The sequence below is a fragment of the Ursus arctos genome, unplaced genomic scaffold, assembly GCF_023065955.2.
Source record: "Ursus arctos isolate Adak ecotype North America unplaced genomic scaffold, UrsArc2.0 scaffold_37, whole genome shotgun sequence".
Classification (NCBI taxonomy): Eukaryota; Metazoa; Chordata; class Mammalia; order Carnivora; family Ursidae; genus Ursus; species Ursus arctos.
The window spans coordinates 16794933-16818925 of NW_026623053.1; the positions used below are offsets into that span (position 1 = coordinate 16794933).

Here is a 23993-nt window from a genome sequence, read left to right on the forward strand (position 1 = left end):
AACCTTTTTCCACTTTTCCTCCATTATTCTCTTGAGGACAGGGCCATTAACAACAATGGGTCTGAGAAGAGCTGAATTAACAAAAATCCTGAGGGAATGGTCCTTAGGTAGCCTGATAATTAAGGAAGCAAGCTTACCCCTACAGAAATTCCTGACATTGTCTTTTAGTCAAGGATGTACTCAGACAATGACTGAAAGCTCACTAAAATTCTGGGGTAGTTATCAGAAGAACCTTAGTTTTGAACAAGTACCTACCAACTCACAGCAACATGGTGTTTACTGCTAGTCTCTTCTGGAGGCTCTGACTCAAGTATAAAGGATGCTGGCCCCAGACAATACTTTAGTAAGAGCGGAGGACTCTATGTCCTTCAGAAGGCCTAAAGGACAATGGGAAAAGGAAATCCTTCTAATGGACAGATCCTGGGACTGTCAAACATGATTTAGGAACTTATTCTACTGCCAAGGGGGTCAGGAAACAGACTCAGGACATTTATTTAGCGGCAAACTAGTGACCAGTATTGGATCCTTTTTTCTAGGTTTCTTCCCTACCCAACCTCTTTTTCTAATTGATCATTTTTATTGATGTTTCCTATTGTATTTTTGGCGTGATGGTAGTAAAATGTGCCTGTAAACCCAGGGGAGGTCATTCTGGCAGGATGGTGATTACGATAACCAGATGGAGAGTGAGGAGCAGTCACTTATAGTCGTACCTGTAATACTGGATCACGTTAGGCAAGACTATCTTGAAGGGTGAGTTCTGTAGAGATTAAGATGTTAGTGGAATCAACCTAGTCCACGTCCACTTCTTGGGAATGATTCCAAAGCCCCGTTTTTTACCAGGTGACTCCACTTTCAAGGCTCCTGCAAATGGTTGTGCAAGGTTGTGTGCATACTGCATACTTCTGTGAGGCGCCCCTGTCCCATCGTCCTGGTCACAACTGCCTGAGACCACTGATCACGCTAAGTGAGCTTCAGTCTCAGGAGCTGAACTAAGAGATACCAAGAAGTAAGCAGCAGTCAGTGTAGTTGTGAGGTTCTGCAGAGTTGGGTTCAGAGTTTGCACCATGGCAACTCAAAGGCATGAATGCCAAGGCTATGGAGACAGGGCCAACATGTCACCCTGTATGGAGGAGGAGCAATGAAGAGGCCTTCAGAGAAATCAGTTCATAGAGAGTGAAGAAAGCAGACACATAGATGCTTAGGTGGAAGAGAAAAAGAACGAAAGAGGGAAAGAGGCACAGAGGAAGAGGGAGAGCAAAAAAGAAGGAAGGTAGGGGACAGAGACAGAACTACACATGGGGGGCGCCTGGGTAGCGCAGTCGTTAAAGCGTCTGCCTTCGGCTCAGGGCGTGATCCCGGCGTTCCGGGATCGAGTCCCACATCAGGCTCCTCCGCTATGAGCCTGCTTCTTCCTCTCCCACTCCCCTGCTGTGTTCCCTCTCTCGCTGGCTGTCTCTCTGTCACATAAATAAATAAAATCTTTAAAAAAAAAAAAAAAAAAAAAAAAAAAAAAAAAAAAAGAACTACACATGGGAACAGCCAGGGGCAACTGCAGACACAGAGGAAGAGACGAACTGTTGGTGACCTCCTAGACACCACAATGTCCAGCTATACTTCCTGCAATTAAATTCCAGATTTCTGATTCTTTTTAACAACTTCCTGTTTACAGGCTATTTTAGGTAGATTTCTGATTTCTTGCAGCCAAACAATTCTTGACCTAAATATCTGCTCTTTGATAGTAGCTGCATCTTATTAAATGTTTAATTTGCAACTATGGAAATACATATACTGCCTAACATAACTAAGATACTGTAAAAAAGTGAGGCTCTCTCTCAAGGGACTGTTTGTAACATCTAAACACTCAAAGACAGATTTGGTTTTATACAGTAATAATAGCTAACGTTTACCCAGCACTTCCTTGGGCCAGTTTCAAAAGCTGTGCATGCATGATCTCACCTATTCATGACAACTATAGGTTTTATTATTATCACTCCCATTTTGCAGATATGGAAATTAAGACACAATGAGATTAACTTGCTCAAGGACACAACAGTCAGAAAGGGAATAAAGGTGGGATCTACTGTTTATTTACATTAAAATTGACATTTGAAAAAAAGTGTATACATTCATTTAAAATTCATTTCAGTTGATAAATTTTTGTTGAATGCCTCTTATGTACAAAGTACAGATTTAAACTAATAAACTGGTTAACGGTGATATTACAAATATAAAGTCCTTTTAAATATCACTATTCAAAATAAATCTTCCTTTCTGTGGTACGTACACACACATATAAAAAGATGTGCTTTCGAATTAAGTTTTTCAATTTCCAAAATACCTCCTTTAAAACAGAAGGGAATAGATTCTGACAATGCTGTTTTTAATGCCTTAACCATTTCAAAATTCACTGGAATATCTGACGATAACTTTGTGTAGGCTGGACTCAACGTGAAAAGAAGCCTTGACTTCAGAGGGAAGTCTACATTGATGAATACATATCCATTTAATTAAATGCAGTGTAAGTTACACGTATATAAAAAAGTCAAATGACAAGAAAGAGGAGTTTTTCACGGAAGGTGGTGAGTAGCCAGGGATTCTGCTTCTCTTGATTTTCTGAGCAGGGCTTGTTTGAGGGCACTAATTTTTTCATCAAGTTCAGCCAGTGAATAGTTCTGCTGTAAACAACAAGAATACAAATTGGTGAATATGATTCTGAAGTATCTTAATGCAGATAAAGTGCTAAATGAACTATAACTACTTAAAATATGGTAAATGTCTTTTTTTTCTTCATGAGAATAATTTTTAAATTGAACTATATATGTCAGCATAATTTTTAAATTGAACTATATATGTTGACTATATCATAAATTTAAAGGCATAAAATAATAAGGCTTAAATATTTCTTTCTTTCTTTCTTTTTCTTTCTTAATGACAAAGCTCTCCTGGACCTCTTATACTTAGAAAGGATTGTAAAAACTTTCTTTAACTGACTATTCTCATAATCAACAGTAAAAAAATTAAACTTTAGGATTAGCTTAACTGCTGGAAATTCTCTTTTGATGGGTCAACTGCAATCAACTACCTCTCTTGGAAAAAATGATGCTCTCAAAAATGTACTCAAAATTTTACAATTAAAAAATAAGTAGTATGCTACTCTTAAAAAATAAATCAAAGGGGCGCCTGGGTGGCTCAGTCGGTTAGGTTAAGCCTCTGCCTTCGGCTCAGATCACGATCCCAGAGTCCTGGGATGAAGCTCCGCGTTGGGCTCTCTGCTCATTGGGGAGCCTGCTTTCTAAACCTTCTCCCCCCTGCCTGCTGCTCCCCCTGCTTGTGTTCTCTCTGTCAAATAAAGAAGTACAATCTTTAAAGGAAAAAAAAAAGTCAAAAAATTCTAGAGTTTTCTCCAACTTTAATTTTACATTACTGCCATTAACAGCTACCAGAACCTCACTAATTAAGATTCAGCTAATTAATATAGTACTATGGACAGTGGTGGGCTGAAGTCAACCTCTGCCAAATACCCTTTTTGGATTTAGATGCTGCTAATTAGTAGTGTCAGCAAAGCGGGGAGGGGGAGGGGCGCCTGGCTGGCTCAGTAGGTAGAGAATGCAGCTCTTGACCTTGGGGTCCTGAGTTTGACCCCCAAATCGGTTAAACATCAGACTCTTGGTTTCAGCTCAAGTCGTGATTTCAGGGTCATGAGATCAAACCCCACGGGTATAGGGCTCTGAGCTCTGTGCTCAGAGGGGGAGGGGGCGGTGTCTTCTCTATAACTTCCCTTCTGCTCCTCCTCGTGCTTGCTCTCTCTCTCTCTCTCTCTCTCAAATAACTACATCTTTTAAAAAGGGGGGTGGGTTAAATTACTTGATCATTTATTATTTTTCAGCTTTTTGTAACTGATACATTTTGCTACAAGTTAACAGCTAGATAGACACTTTTATATTTGGCCCATCTGAATCATTCCATGCCCTTGAAATAAAATTATTTCTTTAATTCAAGTTCATAAATTTATGCTGCCCTTTTTTTTCAGTCCTAAATCCCAGGGTATGATCTAAAAGCAACCAGAGTAGGAACTTTATTGATAAGAGAGGTATAAAACTAATCAAACTAGTTCAGAAGCCACAATGAGAATGCAGTAACTTACCTGAGGTGGTTGAACTTTTCTTCTTTTTCCAGAAAAGCTCTAGATTAAAAGTAAAAAAAGTAAGTAATCAATGCTTCTAAAATCTAAACAATTTTCCTTTATAGAATACTGAACAAAATGTGGAGAGCCCTGGCAGAAACAAAGCCCACAACTCTCAGCAAGCACTAGCTGCCACTGACATCTGCCTTCTTGTATCTTGGAAGGTACCCTCCAAACGATGATATTAGAAGTACACAGTAGTAACATTGAAGCAACATGCTCTTCCCAGGCTCCTTCCCAGCTTCTAATGAGGGTAATTATGGAAGGAGGTGCTCTGGCGATTTTTTAGTGTCCTTTTTTTATAGCCTTTCATCCCAGGATGCTGAACCAAGTGAAGCAGCATTAGACAGAGGAAAAGACGATTTAGAGTACCAGGGCAAGGGGTGAAAAGACACCACATGCACACAGACCGCTGACTGACTCTAATGATCACTGTGGCTATCTGTGCAAACAGCTATCCACTGCTCCTCCACGTGACTCCTGGGATGCTGGTCGTACCCCACTGGTCTTGTCAGTGACTGGAATGGGCATGGGCCCAATCCTAGCCAATGAGTAAGAAGAGGTCTGCTGGGGATTAGGGGGAGAGCTTCTGGAAATTTCCTCACTTCTAAGAGAAAGCCCTCAAAGGAGGCAGTTCCTCTGGACGCTGCTGTATCTGAACAGGACACCTAAAAGTAGCGGTCTTGCCATCTGCCTGGGGAAAAGCCAACACCACGCAGAACTGAGGGTTAGGGCCCAATTCTTTGACAACCATGACAACCATGATTTAGCCAGTGAATCCATTACCGTGAAGAGTGTACTATGCTGAACTTCCTACTTTATAAGATAACTTCCACACTGTTTAAGGCACTTTGAGTTTAAATGTCTATAACATAAACTGACAGCATTCTCATGGACATGCTGCTGAGCCTTTTAAACCCTGACCAAATGATATTTTTTAGATTTTGTTCTTAGCCTCACAGAACCACAAACTTTTGAATGGCAAATTAATATATTGGTACATTTGACAAAGAAACCGTCAATGTAGGTAGCAAAATTTTCTCATGAACATTTCTGACCACTGAGATTTAGAAGAGAAGATAAAAGTCACATTTCCCTTTGTGTCAAAAGGTATTTCAAAGAATTTCAAGCTATGCCTCTTATCAGTAGTTACAGTAAGTGGGAAATCATTAAGTGTTGGAATTATTAAATATGGGGAGGGAAAGGTGCTTATATAAACAGGTTCCTTCCTTTGCCAAACTAAGCTGGGTACCTGTGATGGGGCCCATAGTCAGGTAAGGGCTTAATGTTTAATTTTGGTCAGAAGACTCCTCAGTCTTCTTCCTTTCCAAGAGATGCCTTTTTACACACCTGATTAAAATATAATTCCCCCTGTAAAAAAAAAAACAAAAACAACTTCCTCTTGTTTGCCTAAGAGTTTAGTCTATAAAATATTGATAGTTTCCACGTCACTGAACAATCAGATTACTATTATATCACAAAGCCAAACTGAGAAGTATCTGAATGAGGAGAATAAGGACATCAATGATTTAGTAACTTGAAAAGAGTAAAATGGGGTCTTTGGGGGCTTATTTTAGGTGTAGTGTCTTAAATATTTCTTCCCTTTGAGTCCCATCCCACCACCCTGATTCGATCTTCATTTCTCCCCAGTGTGGACAATGATGTTTCCTAAACTATCTTCCTTGATTCTAATCTCTCTCCAATTCAGACTTCATAATGCCACCAGATAGGAACCTAAGTTTATAGGTTTCTCTTTCTCAAAAACGTAACTGTGCACCGATGACACTGGAATTGCAAACTGGTTAGTGTGGCCTTCAAGGCCCTCCAAAATATGTTTGCAATTTAATTTTCCAGCCAGATCCAGTTGCCACCTCATGTTTCGGGCCCACCACGCCCTTGGACACATACGTGGCCTGTGCACATGCAGTTGACTCCCGTCTCCCTACACTTTACAACCAGGAGTTACCATTATAGACTAAAGATTCCACCTAGTCAGTGCTTTGGAACAAAGTTAACACACCTTCAAAAGTCCAATAGTGAATTCTCAGCCAAACCCTTCCATTCACACATTTATTCAATGCCTACTACAGTCTATATGTTCAAAGATGAACAAGACACAGTTCCTTCCCTTCAGAGGTTCAAAATAGTGTGAAAAACAGATGTGTAAACATACGATTGTAAGTGATTAGTGCTATAAAATGAACAAAGTGCTGTAAAAATGTACTTGTGAAGCATGTTATATTTACTGTTTCAAGGGTCATAATTTAAAATCAGTAAGTAATTCTTTGGAAATACTCATAAGGATTCTATGTTCTAAATGGTTTATTTAGGTGATGTCCTTAAAAATTTTAAAACATTACCGCATTCAGATCTTTCCATGTTGAATGTGAAGAGTAAAGATCTTAGAACTATTATATTAAAAGGTGCAACAAAATACTAATCTTTGTTATAATTCCTGCTTTATATACATTTTTTGGAGTTTTGTGTCTGTTTCGTAACTGAAAAGAACTTCACATAGTCTACTTTTGTTCTGTGAGCCAAATACAATTTATATATTTTTCTTGTTAGCTTTTCCCTTCTCATATGCTGAGCTTCAATGTTACCCATGGTAACGAATCTCTGTTCAACTATGAGTCTTCCCTGTGTTTAGAATTCACCTACATGTAAATCTGAATTAAACACATTTCATTTAAAATCTTTTCAGAGTTCAGAATTTTCTACAAAAATTCAATCCTTAAGAAATTTAATGGGCTCAAATTTCCCTTACTAACTTTAGAAGCTAGAAGACTACATAGCATATGTAGTCTTTTCTGTACACCTTTGAAAGATATGTAAAAATATGTAATTGCCTTGCGTGTACTCCCAGCATGAGGATGGTTAAGAGTGATAAATAACATGCTGTGTCCTCTGCAGGGTATGTGTAGAACTCGTCTCATGTGCATGGACATTCCTAGTGCTGGATCTACTGCAAGCAAGGAGTGCAGCTCCTACAGACGGCACATGCATTCTATTATGGACGGGTGAGTGAGTATGAGATCTTCCTTCCCTTTGGGCCTGTGCCATATTTATTCATAGGCCTTGAGGACAGAGTTAATCTGAATGCTTCAACCTTTTCAGTGTTTTGTGCCTCCTTGTGGCTCACTATTAACTTGGACATGTCATTTCCAATACTAATCCAGAAGTGATCCTTCTAATGTATATTGTTTAATATTGTCTAATTAAATGTATATTGTTCCAATTGTGTAATTGGAAATATTTTTTTAAAGCACTAGTTTTATCACAGGAATGGCAACCTAACACATCCAGACCAATTCTGTTTACATTTGTAATGCTTCCGGCCGCTGGTTAGGCAGTCACCAAGTTGTCTCTGATAGTCTTAATGTTCTTACCCATTCTGTGTTTTAACTATCACCTCTGCACAGACTCTCCCAATTATACAAGTCCTACCCTTGAAAAGCTTACCTGATGTTTCTATCTGTATATCCTGATAGGACTTTAAATTCACATTTCCTCCCCAAATATCTCCCCCTCAGATTTTCTTATTTCTGTCAATGATGGTATATAATTTTTCCAATCAGAAAGTAGACTCACCTTTGCTCACTGTTTCTTTCCACAGCCAATCAATTATCAGTATTTGTCAACTTTATTTCCTACTATCTCTTGCATTAATCTTTTCTATTCTCACTCTCTTGTCCTTAGTTCAGGATCTCACTTCACATCTAAGCTAGTATAATACTGTCTCCTTAATATTAGTCTCTCCCTTCTCATTTACTTTCCAGAACAGTTTTAGATAAATCTTCTAAATAATTTGCACAAGTTCCTCCCTGCTCAAATGCTTTCAATAGCATTTAAACTATAAATACTTTGAACTTCTGGGTATAGCATTTAAGGTCCTCTATAATCCTACTATTCTACCTCTTTAACCAAACACTCTAAACATTCTATGCTGTGTATAAGAGATCCCCCAAAACAAGATTATGATTTGAAGGACTGTTCTTTTGTTAACCAAGTTCAATAGCAGGTAAATGTTAAGCTTTATAAGTCAAAATCAAAGAGATTAATGAAGGAGCAAGATCTCTCTGGAGGCATCTCATACTATGATACTCTCTTGTAAGATCAATTCTATTGTTAACAAGGACTATATTAACAAAGTATGAAATTGAACTAGAAAAATAGCCTGCCTAGGGATTACTTAATGAAGGCAGCTTGAATGGGAACAACATACAGTAGACTGTTATAGGAAAAAGCATAAAATCTTTATCAAGTCTTCTAGAAGATACATTCAAAGAATAATCCTAAAATTGGAAAGACCTTTTAATTAGTACAACCAAGAAATCTTCTTAATTAGACAACTGAAGGCCAGAGGAAATATGTGACTTATCCACATTTATACAGCTACTTCATGCATAGTTTCTGAAACTAAATAAATGCTAATAGTTACTGAGGTTTTACCATGTGCTAGGCAGTGTGCTAAGTGCTTGACTGGTATTATCTCATTTAATCCTTGCTTTAGCCCTTAGAACTTTAGTAAACCTCATTTTACATTTGAGGGGAATAAATCACTAAAACTCTTTCTCTAAATTTTTGATCTTTGGGTTTCACTGCTCACATTTGTTACGTAACCTGCCTCCTTCATCTGAAAATACTTCTTTTGTGTATCTTACTCTAATACCCAATTTGCCATTTTTTACTGCTGCTATACCTAAAATAATTTTAATTATATTTTAACCAGTGACTTACAATGATTCATGCTAATATGAGTTATTTTACATAATTTTTCAGATAGGATTTTAGTAAAATTTTCACTAAAAATTTAGCAAATTAAAAAATTTTGTTCACTTTTACATAATTTAGTTCTTTCTAATATGGCGCTGCTTTAAAAAAAAGAAAACCAAAAATAAATAAAATTTAAAAATAACCCCAAAAAAAGAAAGAAAACCAACCTCAGAAAAGGCAGGTGTTATATATAATCGCCCCAAAAGACTGAGGAAAATTACACAATGAGCTCAGGATCACTTGCCTAAAACCTGCTGATGTGACAAAAGAGACTTATCAGCACAACACTGTTTCTTAATGTCCTTGGAAAAGGGGGTAAGAATGAATGAATAAATAAGTGCTAGAGTTGAGGAATTAGACAAATATTGACTAGTCTTTCAAAAAGTTCGGTGGTTAAGGTAAAGAAAAAGATAGGGTGGCAGACTGAGGTGTTTGTCTGGTTAGTATGGAGGACAAATGCAAACATGTATGAGCTGAGGGAAGGAGTCTGTGGACAACGAGGGATTAAAGAGACAGAAAGGATAACTGACAGAGCAGGTCCGAGAGGAAGCCTTTGTTCTACAAGGTAGCATGTTCATAGTGACAGGATTGACAACTACCTAGGCTGATTTATTATGCCATGGAAATGGTTCAAGTTTGACAATTTGGGTGATAATGATAAAAGTACCCCTTTTAAAAAAATTATGGAGTCTATATATAATACAATATTTGGAATTACAATTTTTTAAAAAACTAGGTAACTCCCTACATAGGACTGTGATCATCGTTGAATTATTAAAACGGTGTTTCGCCTATAGCAGATAAATGAGTGAACTGTTATATGATGAAGCATCGTAAAATAAACAATATATATATATATTTTTAAAGACACTTATACTTACTACAGATTGAAAATATTCAGGAGAGATTCCTTCCAGTTCAAGGATTTTATCCTCAAGTTTTTTAATTCTCTGATAAATGTCTCTTGGCACTGGACCACCTAAATACATTAAAAAAAATTCTGAGATACTACTGAATAATTCTTCTTACAAATTTTATTCTTAAAATACCATGCAGGGGTGCCTGGATGGTGCAGTCAGTTAAGCCGACTCTTGATTTTGTCTCAGGTCGTGATCTCAGGGTCCTATGATCAAACCCCTGCTCACCGGGGAGTCTGCTTCAGGATTCCCTCTCCCTCTGCCCCTCCCACTGCTCTCTCTCAAAACAAAAACAAAAACAAAACAAAACATGCAAAGAAGATGCTTATGCAGAGGAATGGGGAATATTTAAGCTTGAGAAGATAATGAATAAGAGTAAAACAAAATGAAATCCTCAGCTCACATTTCATTTCATTGTACACTGTGGGGTATATTATTCTATTGTACCTCTCCTCAAGTCCCATTTATGCTTCCTATTTTGCCAGTTTTATTTTATGTTAAATTCATTACGAGCTACTGAAGAATTCCTGTATAGAATAATTTGTACTTCTGATAGATCTGGATAGTTACTTGGGAGGAGAAAAATGCACAGGGACACCTAATAGTTCAATTCAGTGACTGCAGTGTATCTTTATCACTTCAATTTATATTACTCCTTACATGCCACATTCCCTCCTTTCACCTAAAAGAATATTAAAGAGGAGCTTTATCATAATTCTTAACAAACTTTCTGTGGAGGGGAAGATAAATCAAGGTTACTCAAATTTCAGGGTTATGATTATATACCAAATCCTCTTTATTTCTCAGCACCTCAATGTGACCATTCTGTCTAGACCCCCACCATCTCTCTATAGATACTACAACCTCCCAATTGGTCTCCTTGTTTCTGCCTTGCTCCCACAGTCTATTCTCAACACAGCTGTGACCCCTTTTAAAATGTAAAAGTCAGATAGTGTCCTTTCTCTGCTCAAAACCTTCTAGTACTTTTGCATCTCACTCAGATTAAAAACCAGAGCCTTTACAGTAGTATCCAAGATCCTACACAATTTGGACAGTCTCTCCACACCCTTATAGTTCTAGCCACTTGATTCCTTTTTTCTGTTATTCAAGGGGGCCAAGTACTCTCACCTGTGGTTCCTCTACCTCCATATTCACAAGGCTTGCTTTCACCAACTTCAGGTCTGGGCTCAAAAGTTAGCCTATCAGCAAGGCCTCTCTGACTACCCTTTAAAAAATACCAATGTTAAAACCTCCCCCCCCCCCCACTGCAATCCCTATCCTTTCTCTTATTTTTTTTCCAAACCGTTACTATTACCTGACAGTCCATATATTTTGTTTATTTATTGCCCATCGCTCCACTTTAATGTAAGCTCCAGGAGGGCATAATATTGTTTTGTTCATTGGGTATGGCTGTGCAGCTTGTGCACTGCACAAACCTCGGAACCATCAGCGCACACAAACTACACAGGTGCTCAATATTTACTGACTGAATGACTACATAATTAGATAATCATTATGCAATTAAAGCATATAGGCAAATTTTCATTTCAAAAGTATCAGCTTGTTAAATACAGAAACTCTAGGAACAGGTTTCTTTTTTGAGAATGTTTTTTGTCTTGGGATCTGGGTCATTCTTGCTCTTGAGTAAGGTAAAATGAGTAACTTATCCAATTGACTTTGCTCTTGCTGCCCCCTTTACCTAGAATGCCCTATGGCTCACCTCTGTATCTTTCAAGAGCCAGTTCAAGCTTCACTGAATCAGTGAGGCACTGCCTGAAATCTCTTCACATGGAGGCTCCTTGCGCCCCACCATACCCTTCCTTCATAGCCCCATAACATTCCACTTCAGTATTAGTCTTTCTTCCAGATAATAAAGTTCTTGAAGCTAGGGACTGCAACTGTATCATTTCAGTATCCCTTGTGTCTACAATAGCCCTTGGCACATAGCTGGAATTCAACAGATATTTTTCATAATTAACTACTTGATACTATTAGACTTTTTTTTTTTAGAGAGAGAGCGCACGTAAACTAGGGGAGCAGAGGGGCAGAGAGAAAAAGCGGGGGGGGGGGGGAATCCCAAGCAGGCTCCATGCCCAGTGTGCAGAACCTGATGGGGCTGAGTCTCACGACCCTGAGATCATGACCTGAGCCAAAATCAAGAGTCAGATGCTTAACCGAGGAGCCACGCAGGTACCCTGATACTATTAGACTTAATAAGCCAGTCAATCCTTGTATACAGTTGTTTTGTTTTAAATCCATTTAATTATGGGGGAGGGGATTAATTTTTAATGCTAATCTCTTATTACCCTCAAAGTTTTACTCAGTCTCATCTTCTGCTTCCACCCAGCAAGTACTCCAGCTAGGCAGGACTCAAAAATTCCCTAACTGGATTTGTGTGCCTCAGTGCTTTTTGCAGATGGTGTTTCCTATTTTTGGAATAATTTGCTCCTGCCTGCTGACAGATTCCTACTAATCCTTCAAGGGCGCAAATGTCACTTCACCAGGGGTACCATCTCTTGACCTCCCCTGAGAGAGCTGAACACTAACTTTGTGTACCCACTGTACTTTGCATATGATCTGAAAAGGTGAAATGAACAATTTCTGGCACAGAAATTGTGCCAGACACTTATATCTAGCAAGGGAAACAGATACTAAACACACACAACTGAGATAACTGCTCTAAAGGAGGGCAGGGAATACTAGGTGCTATTGAGACTCCATGAAAAGGGGAGTCCATAGCAGCCTGGGATCAGGAGGGGAAAGCATGGGCAGAAGAGAAAGCCTTGGTGAAGGCCCTAGAACAGCAAAATGAGGGAGAGTTGAGAAGCCCAGAGATGGGGCTGGAACTATAGATGTAGATCATGCTACTTAAAATTACAATCCCCTCCCATCCCAAGCTCCTTTCTCTTCTCTTGGTCAAGCTGCTTTTATCTGTAGCTTTTCTTGTGTAGCATATAATTTATGTATTAGAATTTCTGTTCACATGTATTCTCAGTGCCTAGAATAGCACCTGGCTTACTGTAGGAACTTAATACCTATTTGTGGAATGAATGAATAAATACTAAGTTTGGTATGCATATAAGGGTAACAGGAAACCATGAAAGAATTTTTAGCTGGGGAGTAGCAATATCAGCAAGATCAGAACTTCAGGAAAAGCAATTTGGCCACTGGTACAGAACTGGTCTCGAAGAAGAAATCTAGTGGCAAAGCAACCAGCTAATATCCATCAGTCCGAGGCAGAGAACACAGTGACTTCAACTAGAGTAGTAGCTGTGGAAGCAGACAGAAGTGGGTAGACCTGAGAGATATTTAGAAGACAGAATCAACAGGATCTGGTGACTAAATGGGGAGGGAGACTCAGGCTTTGCAGCCAGTTAAGGTTTGAGGTTTTTTAAAACTGCGGTTCGATTTCTACTTATCATTACTACTTTGGGCATGTTGCTTGAGCTCTCTGAACTCAGTTTATCTGACAATAACAGTACCAACAACTCACAAGGGTACTGTTAAATATTAAGTGAGTTGACATGTATAATACTTCAAGAGTGACTGGCACTTAGTATTACTCAATAAATGTTCACTTCCCTTATGGCATTTAGTGGTTTCTGTGCTTACCCTGACTGAAAAGATCCTTGAGGACTAAGATCACACTTAGCAATACTTTGTACCTAGCACCGTGGATGATAAGAATGACACACAGTCATGGTTAAGTTATGAAAGTGGAGGCAGGTAAAAGACTGTTAATTTTCAGCTGTGACTTAATCAACCAAGAATGTCAGGATCTATTTGGAATCTATTCCCATTCTACTAACAATCTCAAGTCGGTGAGAAGTGCAAGAGGAGGAAGAAGAGCATAAACACATGAACTGTAGATTCTTTGGGAGTAGGACTATGCTTGTTCATTTTCATTCCAATCAGAACAATGTTTTATACATGGCAGGTGCTCAATGAAAATTCTGTGACTAAATAAACTGGAGTTTAACTACTCGCAAAGGTACATTTATGGGGCACCGCCCAGCACTCTGCTTACCTGTCTGCAATCGCAAATGAGCCTCAATATTTTGTAGCCGTTCTTCAACAGCCTGATTACCACAATCTCGGAGCAAGCTGTTAGGTTTATGACCTGACCCTTGAATTCCTTCAGGTCTAGTCTGTGGTCCATATGTATTCACGACTCTAGAAACTAAGTTAAGAAACATTTCAAATATAAATTTAATAGGCTTAAAAGTCAGAAATTCTATCTCCCTAACAGTACTTTATATTCTTTTTATAAAGATCATCTGACCATCAACCCAAGTACGAAGGCAAGACTTTTTGTTTTAAAATAAACAAAATTTAGATAGAAAGTGATTTCTATTTCATTTTGCTTCTAATCTAGGAAAAGCTTCTGTCAATGATGAAGGTATGCAGTGGATACTTACCTTTTACATGACTTTTAAATCCTGGGTAAGGAGTAAAAATGGCATCAGTTCTTGCACAACTGTTTTCTAAGAAGAATTGAGATGAGTATAAGTTTAAATATATTCTTAACTTCAAATGTATGAGATTTTGATAAACTTCTAATAATTCATATTAACATACTACTGGATAAGAGAATTATCATTTTAAATAATAGTAATTAAATTGCCATCTCATACAGGATAAAATATAGTGAACTTTCCCCTCTAGAATTTATAATCTAATCTTATCTAATTTTCAGATTTACATATAGAAAAGTCCTTAGCCTCAGTGGCATAATTTAATATAATTTTTGATAAATACCAATATCCCCCCAAACCATCTGGGTCTTTGGAGAAAATATATTTTATAGATAGCATTTAAATTCTAAGCCAAAGAGACATCATTCCCTTTATTTCATCATAGAAATAAATAGAACTCATTACTTTTAGTGAAATACCTTTTTTAAAAAATTCAGCATTTTAATATTACTTATTGACCACATTAGGGATCATCTAATAAAGATGACTAATTATACATTTAACACATTTTTATTTCAGAACTCCACACAAAAAAGATCTTGAAACATCAAGAATAACACATACGTTTCCATTTTACCTAGGTTTCCAATGCTCATTTAAAAAATCTCTAATCACAAAAGCCACCTGTCTCTTTCCAGACCGCTCTTTTCAAAAAATGCAGTTTTAGGAAAAAATAAGTTGTAAAAATTTGTTCCAATTTTCTTCTAAGTTGAGAAGTATAATTTTTTCCAAAATTAGGTATCAACAAATAAATTACAAACCTGGGGGAAAACTGGAATAATGTTAACATAATGTAAAAATGTTTTAAAAATTAAAATATTTAAAATGACATTAAGTAAAACCATGCATTGCAGTAAATTTCCTGAAAAATTCCCCTGATTTTATAATAAAAAACAGATGGTAAAAGAGATACTGAAAGAAAATTCTTTTTTCCCTGTGGAATCTGATTTTTAAAAAAATCTATTGTTTATACTTATATCAGATTGACAGGTATGAAAGGAATACACTAACATATTACAAATCATATTTTTTCAGTCTAAGTTTCCTTAATAGTTCTGCCGACAAATCAAATTGTGTGACTACAATTCCAAATTCATCTTTTATATATGGATACTAAACAGAATCATTTTCTTTTTCTTTCCTTTTTGAGACACCTCAATATACGTTTAAAGGGCCATCACTTCTCCATTCTCTTTCTACCATTTCATGGGGCTAAGGGTTAAAAAAAGAAGCTATCCTCCTTTCCAGAGTTATATTCCAAGTATATAGATTAACTGACCCATCAGTGAGAAATTCAGCATGGTGTGAAGATAGTGAATGTATGAGTGCTAGTCACTCTCCACAGCAATTCTTGCTGGCACTGTTTTGAGCCAGCAAGGGATTGAATGGGCCAAGGAATCCTGCTGAGCATTTCAATTCTTGTCAATTTCTATCCCCTGGTGGTTTATAATAATAGAGTTAGCAGGGAGAACAGAGGAATAACATTAGTGACACATGTGCTTGCTCCCTCAACAAACCCTTTCTCATGGGTTACTTGCAGGTGGATGGATTGTAGTACCTGAGACTGTGCCACTACTGTACCTGTTCTGAAAAGCTAACAGGAAAATATACGAAGTCTAGAGATATGCATGTATAATGTTAATAGCAAAACAGGCTGAATTTAGGACCCACTTGAGCCTGTATTATTTCATTATTAAGAGAATCAGTGTACCAATGTATGAGTCAATTCTAGGTTCATCTGACAATTCTGTATTCATAATAATTAGCTAAGAGATGTTAGAGGCAAGAAGAAAAATGTTCATTCCAATTAGGAACTCTTCTCCATAATTTTTTCTAAGAACTACTTGTTCTGATTATTACTATGATGCCTGAGTAAGATCTATGCTAGTGCTCTGCAATATTTTGTATTCTGCAGCATACCTGCAGATCTGTACACTATAGCATCAAGTAGAGAGGAAAAGGAAAATCTGATGAAAAACAGCAAATGTATACACTATGAGAGAAAGGAAAAAAGCATAAGACACCACAGTCTTGATGACAGATTGCCTTTATCGTGACAGAAAACATTTCAAAAAGCTCAGGAGTAGTGAGAAAACTGCTCCCTCTTGAGGAGTATCAACTTTACTAAGTTCACTTATATATTAACATAAATTCAAAAGTACATTTACAGGTTCGAAATTTATATAGCTTAGTTCCTTCTTATTAGTGAGACTGAAAAATGCTGCCACCCATACTTCATCTTTATTTCCCAAAGGCACTTTAAAAAAGAATCTTCACCTGTGGTAAACATTAGTCCTTTTATGTCCGCATTTATCTGATTTTTGCATAACTAAAATGAAACCCATTTTTGCAATGTAGTCTTATTAAACAGAATTTCTGCTGGCTTAGTTTCTAAATAAACCTGTGAAATAAGTTGTGATTTAATGTTATTCATTTTTAAAAACAAATGAAAAATCAGAGCAACTCTAAAAACTGTGCTTAAAATCCTATGAAAATTAACTTCTTCCAGGTAGTTACCTTGATTACAATCAATAACATTGCAAAATTCCCTGACGTTGTTTTCATTGATTTCAGCTTGCTTTCTTTCAATAAACGCAGATATTCGTCTGTCAATCTATAAACAATAAGTACGCATGTTTTAACAATTCGAGCATAAGACTTAAAATAACACTCCCCCCCCCCAAATAAAACCTCCTTACTTCTGCTTTTCCAGCCTTTATTTGAACTACTTCTGGATCAAAATGGATCTGTGTCTTTTTCACATCTCCTAAATCACAATCTTTGTGCTTTTCTTCCTCCTGTAGGTCACTAATGGGAAATTTGGCATTTACTTCATTCTTGTTCCCCGTTTCTGTTTTTTCTATCTCTCCAACAACAGCTGTATTCTCCTCTTTAATCAGAGGCTGAAGTTTTGCTAAAAAAGGCTGAGAAGAACACAATTCCATCTGCAGCGGTTTAAACTAATCAAAATTAATTACACATTTAACATTTATATAAACTTCTGCTAAATAAATGCAGTATTTAATATCAGTTGACTACATGTAAAAAGTTGGCATATCAGGATACATAGATCTGATCACATGTGTTTGCTGTTCTCTGCTATTGTGACCATTATCATTTGGTATAAATCTGTTAAAAAAAAAAAAAAAGAAAACCTGAGGAAATTTAAAATTTTCTTTGAGGGAATCATTCTGTCACTCATCTTTTATTTTGTGCCAAATCAAAGCCTCAGCCTCTGGCACCAATGCCACTTAATTAACATGTCATTCAAATGCCTCCTCAGAACACTAAGGCTTAGTATTTTTCCTCCTTAACATGAGAGCCAGTGCTCTCACTCAGCAAAGCCCTGCATTATCACTGTATCACTGGAGATTCTCCACTTGAAACTGCAGTTGGCCAAAGTGAATGAGAGAGCATAGACATGAAATACATAGGTGTTATGCTGAGTGAACACTCAGGCTTTCCTGACATGGCAAGATAACTTCTTGGGTCATGAAATTAAATTTTTAAAAAGAAAATGAACAAGAAAAAAAACCCAAAACCTACCAAGATCCACAGTTGAAAAGACATCTATGCCTATCACTATATTAGAGGGGGTTAAAAAAAAAAAAACAAAAAAACAACCCCATTGTATAATGTAAATTATACTACTCATCCCCCCCCCCCATTAATCAGGCCTCAATTGAGTTCTATCGCTCATTATTTCTGTCCTTTAATATTAGGGTTAACTATTTCAACATGAAACAGAGTTAAAATTTCCCATAAAGTCACTGAACAGAGGGCTGAAAATTAATGTTTATTCCATTAATCAAAACACACCCATACTTGTCAATGTTCCAGTTATTTTTTCATACCTATAATTTTGCTTCTGTTGTTTACTATACCAAGTACTCTTCTGAAACCTTGTAACATCTTAATAGCTGTAAAAGGACCAATCCAGACAGTTCTTCCACTTACCTTTTGACACTTCGTATTTTATACTTTGATTAGAGATAAACTGCAAACTTACAACAATTATAATTGCAGAGATGTTCAATTGGAAACCAGCAAGGTCATAATACTGTTCAGTTATTGAACTGAAATATTAAAAAACATAGCAGTACTATTATAAATAATTCAATGTTGACTTCTAATATAGAGGATGAATTATTTCAAACTGTTAAGAAGAAGAAAAAATAAAATAGTGACTGGCTACTTACTAAGATGAGACATTAATGTCACAGAAATTACTTTCTTTTTAAAAACTATGCTGAAACTGTTTAATTGCAATAGACACTCCAGGATGTGTCGTGCTGGGATAATGCCACTTCTTGAACCACTGAAAGCACTCCATGAGCCTCCAAACTCACCCAAGGCATGGAATCATTATCATAGCATGACACACACCTGCCGTGTCTTATTGCTTAATTATAACCCACCATAGATGCAACTGTATTGAATTTTCAGTGCAAGTCTAGAATTGAATAGAATTGCATTCATTCAATCTTCATAGCCACATCGGCCTATTGGACTATATTCTGAGACTGTCCAGATCACTACATAAATTAACAGATTTGCATCTAATCTGTTAGAGGCTGAAGTAACCTCTTATTGATAACACTATTAATACAGTGCTAAGACAGAACTGACAAATACTCTAGCTCATAATTTAACTACAGTTAATTTCTATTCTCAATACTGACTTAACATTTTTAACAAGAAATTTACCTGTAAATATAAAACATGTTGCTCAAGTGCACTAAAGAGCAAAGCGGGCTGGAATGCCGAGAGGCTCTGGAGCTTGTTCCAATCGATTGTAATTTTCACCACATCATCTCTGAGGTTAAGCTTCAAAAGGGCAAACCAGCAACATCACAAAAATTACACGATTAAGCTGTGTATATGGGATGTCACAAAAATATTTCTTTAGAGTAACATGCCTATTTAGCTCAAAAAGTTACCAGATTTTTAATGATACATTAAAATGCTCTAGTTACCATTTTAAAAGGCCAAGAAAGGTGTAATTTTCATAGAAAAAACGCAATGACATCTCATTCTAATTCTGTTCTTGGGTCTGTGTAATGGGACCATCTTACAGGTGAAACCATCCACGAAAGATGGAAAGATGAGGCTTTTTGATACTTCGTTATCTAAAGCCTTTGGATGAGGGCCAAGATAGGCTTGCCCTATTCAGTACTTCTAGCTCAGACCATTAAACAGAAGGGGAGGCACATTTATGAAAGTTCTGATATAAACATTTCTTTTTGTTAAATACATACACAAAGATATAACTGACATGTATCAGTATTCTGATGTTTTCTGAATCACATTTTTATCATTTTCAACTTTAACCAATTTTAAAATAATTTAAAAATCAACATTATTCAAACACATTATAAAGTCCAGGGATAAATAGCAATATGTTTATCTACTTCAAATAAAAAACTATAATCTAGCTGTGGAAATCTGAAAGTGAAAAACACTCTTACACAATAATGAAATAAATGGTCAGAGACTGAATGGAATGGCCAGATCTTTTGCTAAATAGTATTTGCTAATACTGTGTGAGGGCTTGTCATATAAAATTTCTTACAAGTTGGCTATGTGTGACCTCTTAAAATAATATTATACAGAAAACTACTAAGAACCCAAATATAAAATTAATACCAAAATCAGTGAAAATTTTAAAGGGAAAGCCTCCATCTCTAGGCTTTCAAGTGAATAAAAGTGAACCTCCATAAACTTTTCTAGGGACATGTGTTTATAGCATACTATAAAGATATGCTGCATGGTAGAATTAAGTTTATTGTTTTTTCAGAAATCATTTATTACAAGTCATGTTTTCTACAAAATATAGGCAAGTATTACATTAGTTCAAATATAGATGTTATGAGTTGTGATTTTAATAAAACAAAAAGATGAATCACTGTACAAAGAACCAGAGATCCAAAGTTACCATAAAAGGCATTATATTGAATGAATACTATACGACAAAAATTTACCACCCTTTTGCATGACACAAGAAACATTTAAAGTCCATATCATATAAGTATAAAGAAATAGGAAGTTTTGAATAGGCTGCAGTGGCAAAGATTAGTTTATAATCACTAAGGTTTTACGTTACGATTACTGCATTAATCTTAGTTTATATTAATGCCCATAAAAATTTCATTAGACAACAACTTATGTTATGTATGGAAGTAAACTATTACTGTACTTCTCTAAGACTGTTAAAATCAGTTGATAACAAATTTATGAATAGAGTTTAGGGATAACACAAATCCTCAACCAAAATAAAGCATCAAATTTTCCAGAGAAAATAATAACTTACAGAAAATAAATCTTAATGTTGTGATCATATTCTTTCAATTTAACATAATTATGTAAGCCTTTCAAGCACAATTAAAGATACTTGGTTTTTTAAAGAAAACCACATAATAATGATACAAATTAACTTTAAAATTATCCCAATATATTCAACTATTTATTCAACAAATTCCCTGTTAGTAATATGAGTTCTATGTATTTTTACCCTTTATACTTGTAATTGTAAACCATTCACTCAGAAAATTAGTCTGACATTAATATGGACTATTTAAATATGCATTTTCAGTAAAAACTTAAATATGAAATTCCAAGATAACAATAAATAATGCTTCAGCTTAGTAAAATGAGCCATACAGAGGCAAGCAATAAAGTTAAAACCAAGAAATTTGAAATCTGGGATACTTTTTAACATTCAATTTTATGTTTCCTATTGAGGAGAGCCAACTATATAATAACTATGCAGAATGAAATTAGGCATATTGAAACTTAATTTTTTTTTTGAAATGTACATTTTAAAAAAACATCCTGTAAACTTGTTGCAAAAGTAAATAGTGATTTCCTCCAGGGGCAATTTTATAAGTACTATGGCTTTCATTCTTATCTTTAAACAATACATCTCGAATATAAAGAGTAATATCAAAACGGTTAGTATTTAATTGATGAGACAATGATTTAATTTTTTGACACTTGTACAGATTTTTTCCTTCACTGTGTCATGTAAACTTTCCAAATATTTAAACATTTTTGACAGGTGACATAAGTAAACTTTAATCACAAAATACGTATTAAAATTTGTAAATGAGTTTTAAAAATTCAGTATACAATATATTTCAAAAGAAATGTTTAAATTATTTCTTAATGTTACTTTAAAAAATATCTCACCACTGAAAATAAAACTTCAGTAAATTATAGGTGAGCATAAATTTTTTTCATCTTGACATTAAAATACAAATAAATCTTAAAATTCCAATGTCCAGGACATAAAACGTTCTTGAACTGTTAAACCATTACAGGTCTTGGGTGATAACACTAAAATATTAATGTCCCCAGGTCTTTAAAAAATTTTAATAAGTCTGTGGCAAACAACTGAGTTCAAAAGTTACAACTTTTAGCAGATTCTATTAATAATTGTTCTGTTACACCAAACAAAATTTTAACTTAGAATAATGCTTTTTTTAAAGTCACAACAAACATATTAGGATTTTTTAAAATACTGAAATAACCTTTTAAAAAATCTATTCTCCATCCACCCAGGGCTTTTAAAAATAATTTTTTTACAAATCAGACAAATGTTCTGCTTTCATAAAGGAAGTTAACATTATCTTTGACATAAAAGTCTGCTGTGCCTACTGCATGCACTAGTACCAACCCCATAACAAACTTTTAGAGCTGGAAAATATTCTAAGACACAAGAGAAAAGATTTCCTTTTTAAAAGCAAACAAACTTATTTTCAAGTTGTTTCTCATTTATAGTATGCTTTGCATTTTACTTCATGAAACGAAATAGTGACTTGATTGGAATAGAGTGTAAGGAGTACTTTTATTGAAATCCAATTTATTATGACATTTCTGCAGAAGCTATTTATCAGCCAGTTAAATTAATTAAATGACGATTAAACAACAGTTCTGATGCAAACTGTATCAATCATGGATAACTCATCGAACTTTATGCAGGAAGTATTTACATTAATTCCTTTTATTTTCCTCACCATTTTAAAGGGTAAGAGATGCACCCAACGACCAGGAGGAAAAAAAGAAATAAACCAAGTGATTTCTAAAAGCAAATCACCCAAAAAGGGCGGAGAGAGCTTTTCCAAAACTCTCAGGCCGTACTAACCTATCAATTTCTATAATAAATTCACTGCAGGAAAAGGGATGGTGAGCGCCAGGCACCTTCCAAACTCACAAAGCTTTTTATACATTCTCTCCAAGCATGTTCTTCTCGGAGCCGCGTTTCTCACTTACACTACGCTCTCTCACTCTTGGGGAGAAGAGTTGCAAGGAAATCTGATCTGCAGCCCATCCTGAACTAAGCCCATACGGCCTCCTCACTCCGACCGCAGACGGCTGGGCTCGGACTCCTAAGGCCTCAGCTACTCTGTCCCGGTCCCCAGCAGCCCTACGCAGCCCCCCGCCTCCGCTAAAGGAAAAAAGGGGGGAGGGGCCGGATAGTTCCCATACCCCTACTCCCACAGATCACCACTCACTTGTCCCATCAGGCTATGCAGAGAGCGAAAGATTTCGCAGAGCACCTCTTGGGAGAGATTGGGGCTGCAGCTCCGCTCCAGATTCCTGTCACCACTGCTCGAGCGACTAAGCTCAACGGCAGCAGCCATGACACCTTTGCAGGCCACCCCCGCCACCACCAAGTTGTGCTCACGAACCTCCCCCCCCTCCCCCGCGCGCTTTCGTCGCTGGCAGATGACGTAAAAACACAACGTCTCATTTACACCGGGCCTTTGAGGACCCACCCCTCGTTGTGACTGACAAGCCGGTGCACCAATCAGGTGCAGCTAATCGTCACGCCAAGGACCAAGAGCGAGTAATTACTGACTTGAGCGAGGCTGCGTAATGTATTTGGGATGGTGATTGGGGCGGTGGTCTACTGAGGGTTAGCATCTGAAGCTTATCTTGATTTTTGGATGTTGCTTATGAGCGTTGGTAAGAAGAAACTTACAGTTAAATGTTAGAGTTTTGAGAAGTTAAAATTTTAAGTTAAAAATTAAAATTTTAGCATAGCGCTGTTCAGTGGTCTGGAGAAAGATTACTGGTCGTGGATGCAGCAGTGCTCACACCTGCTTCTAAATTTTGGAGAACTCTTTCACATAGAATTGTCATACTTAGAACATTTTCACCTCTACCTGGTTGTTTAAAACTTACACAAATTAACGTCACTAATTTTTCATGCGAGGGAGCGGAGGATATGAAAGAACAATAAAATGCTGTACTATTCTCGTGTACTATCGAGGGAATGACATTAATTACTTTAAATCTGCAAAATAATTATGTCAAGTTTTAAAACGTGCATCAGTTGCTATTTCTGGGTGATACTGTAGAGACACTCACCCTAAAGCTTTCAAAGAAGTGAGACACTCTCAATACGATTCTAACAGTTTAACCCAAGTAAGTAATTGCATGCAACACAATCTTTGAAATTAGAAGGAAGACATAAATCCGAAGTGAAATTTGATAACGTATTATTCATCAGATTTATTAAAAGATATTCGAAGGACTTTTATTGTCAGAGTCTAACATTAAAAAGTTTTGTTGTCCAATTAAAAAAAAAAACAATTGTAGAAGAATTTCGAATGGTAAGCTCTATTCAAAAACAAAACC

The 23993-nt window shown here is 36.4% G+C and overlaps 1 protein-coding gene across 4 annotated transcripts; it reads right to left on the bottom strand.

Moving 5' to 3' along the window:
- Nucleotides 1-2065: 2065 nt before the first annotated feature.
- Nucleotides 2066-23085, bottom strand: MBIP (MAP3K12 binding inhibitory protein 1). 4 transcript variants are annotated; one of them, XM_026513615.4, is made up of 9 exons: nt 22865-23085; nt 19059-19178; nt 17051-17275; nt 16869-16965; nt 14295-14360; nt 13904-14056; nt 9841-9938; nt 4145-4183; nt 2066-2675 (listed from the first exon to the last, which is right to left on the bottom strand). In XM_026513615.4, the coding sequence occupies exons 1-9, from the start codon at nt 22991-22993 to the stop codon at nt 2568-2570; spliced, it is 1035 nt and encodes a 344-aa protein (XP_026369400.1). In that variant the 5' UTR covers nt 22994-23085; the 3' UTR covers nt 2066-2567. The 4 variants fall into 4 exon arrangements, with proteins under 4 accessions (XP_026369400.1, XP_026369401.1, XP_026369404.1 ...); XM_026513616.4 differs by having other exon boundaries at nt 2066-2672; nt 22865-23074; XM_026513619.4 differs by lacking the exon at nt 9841-9938 and having other exon boundaries at nt 22865-23074.
- Nucleotides 23086-23993: the final 908 nt, after the last annotated feature.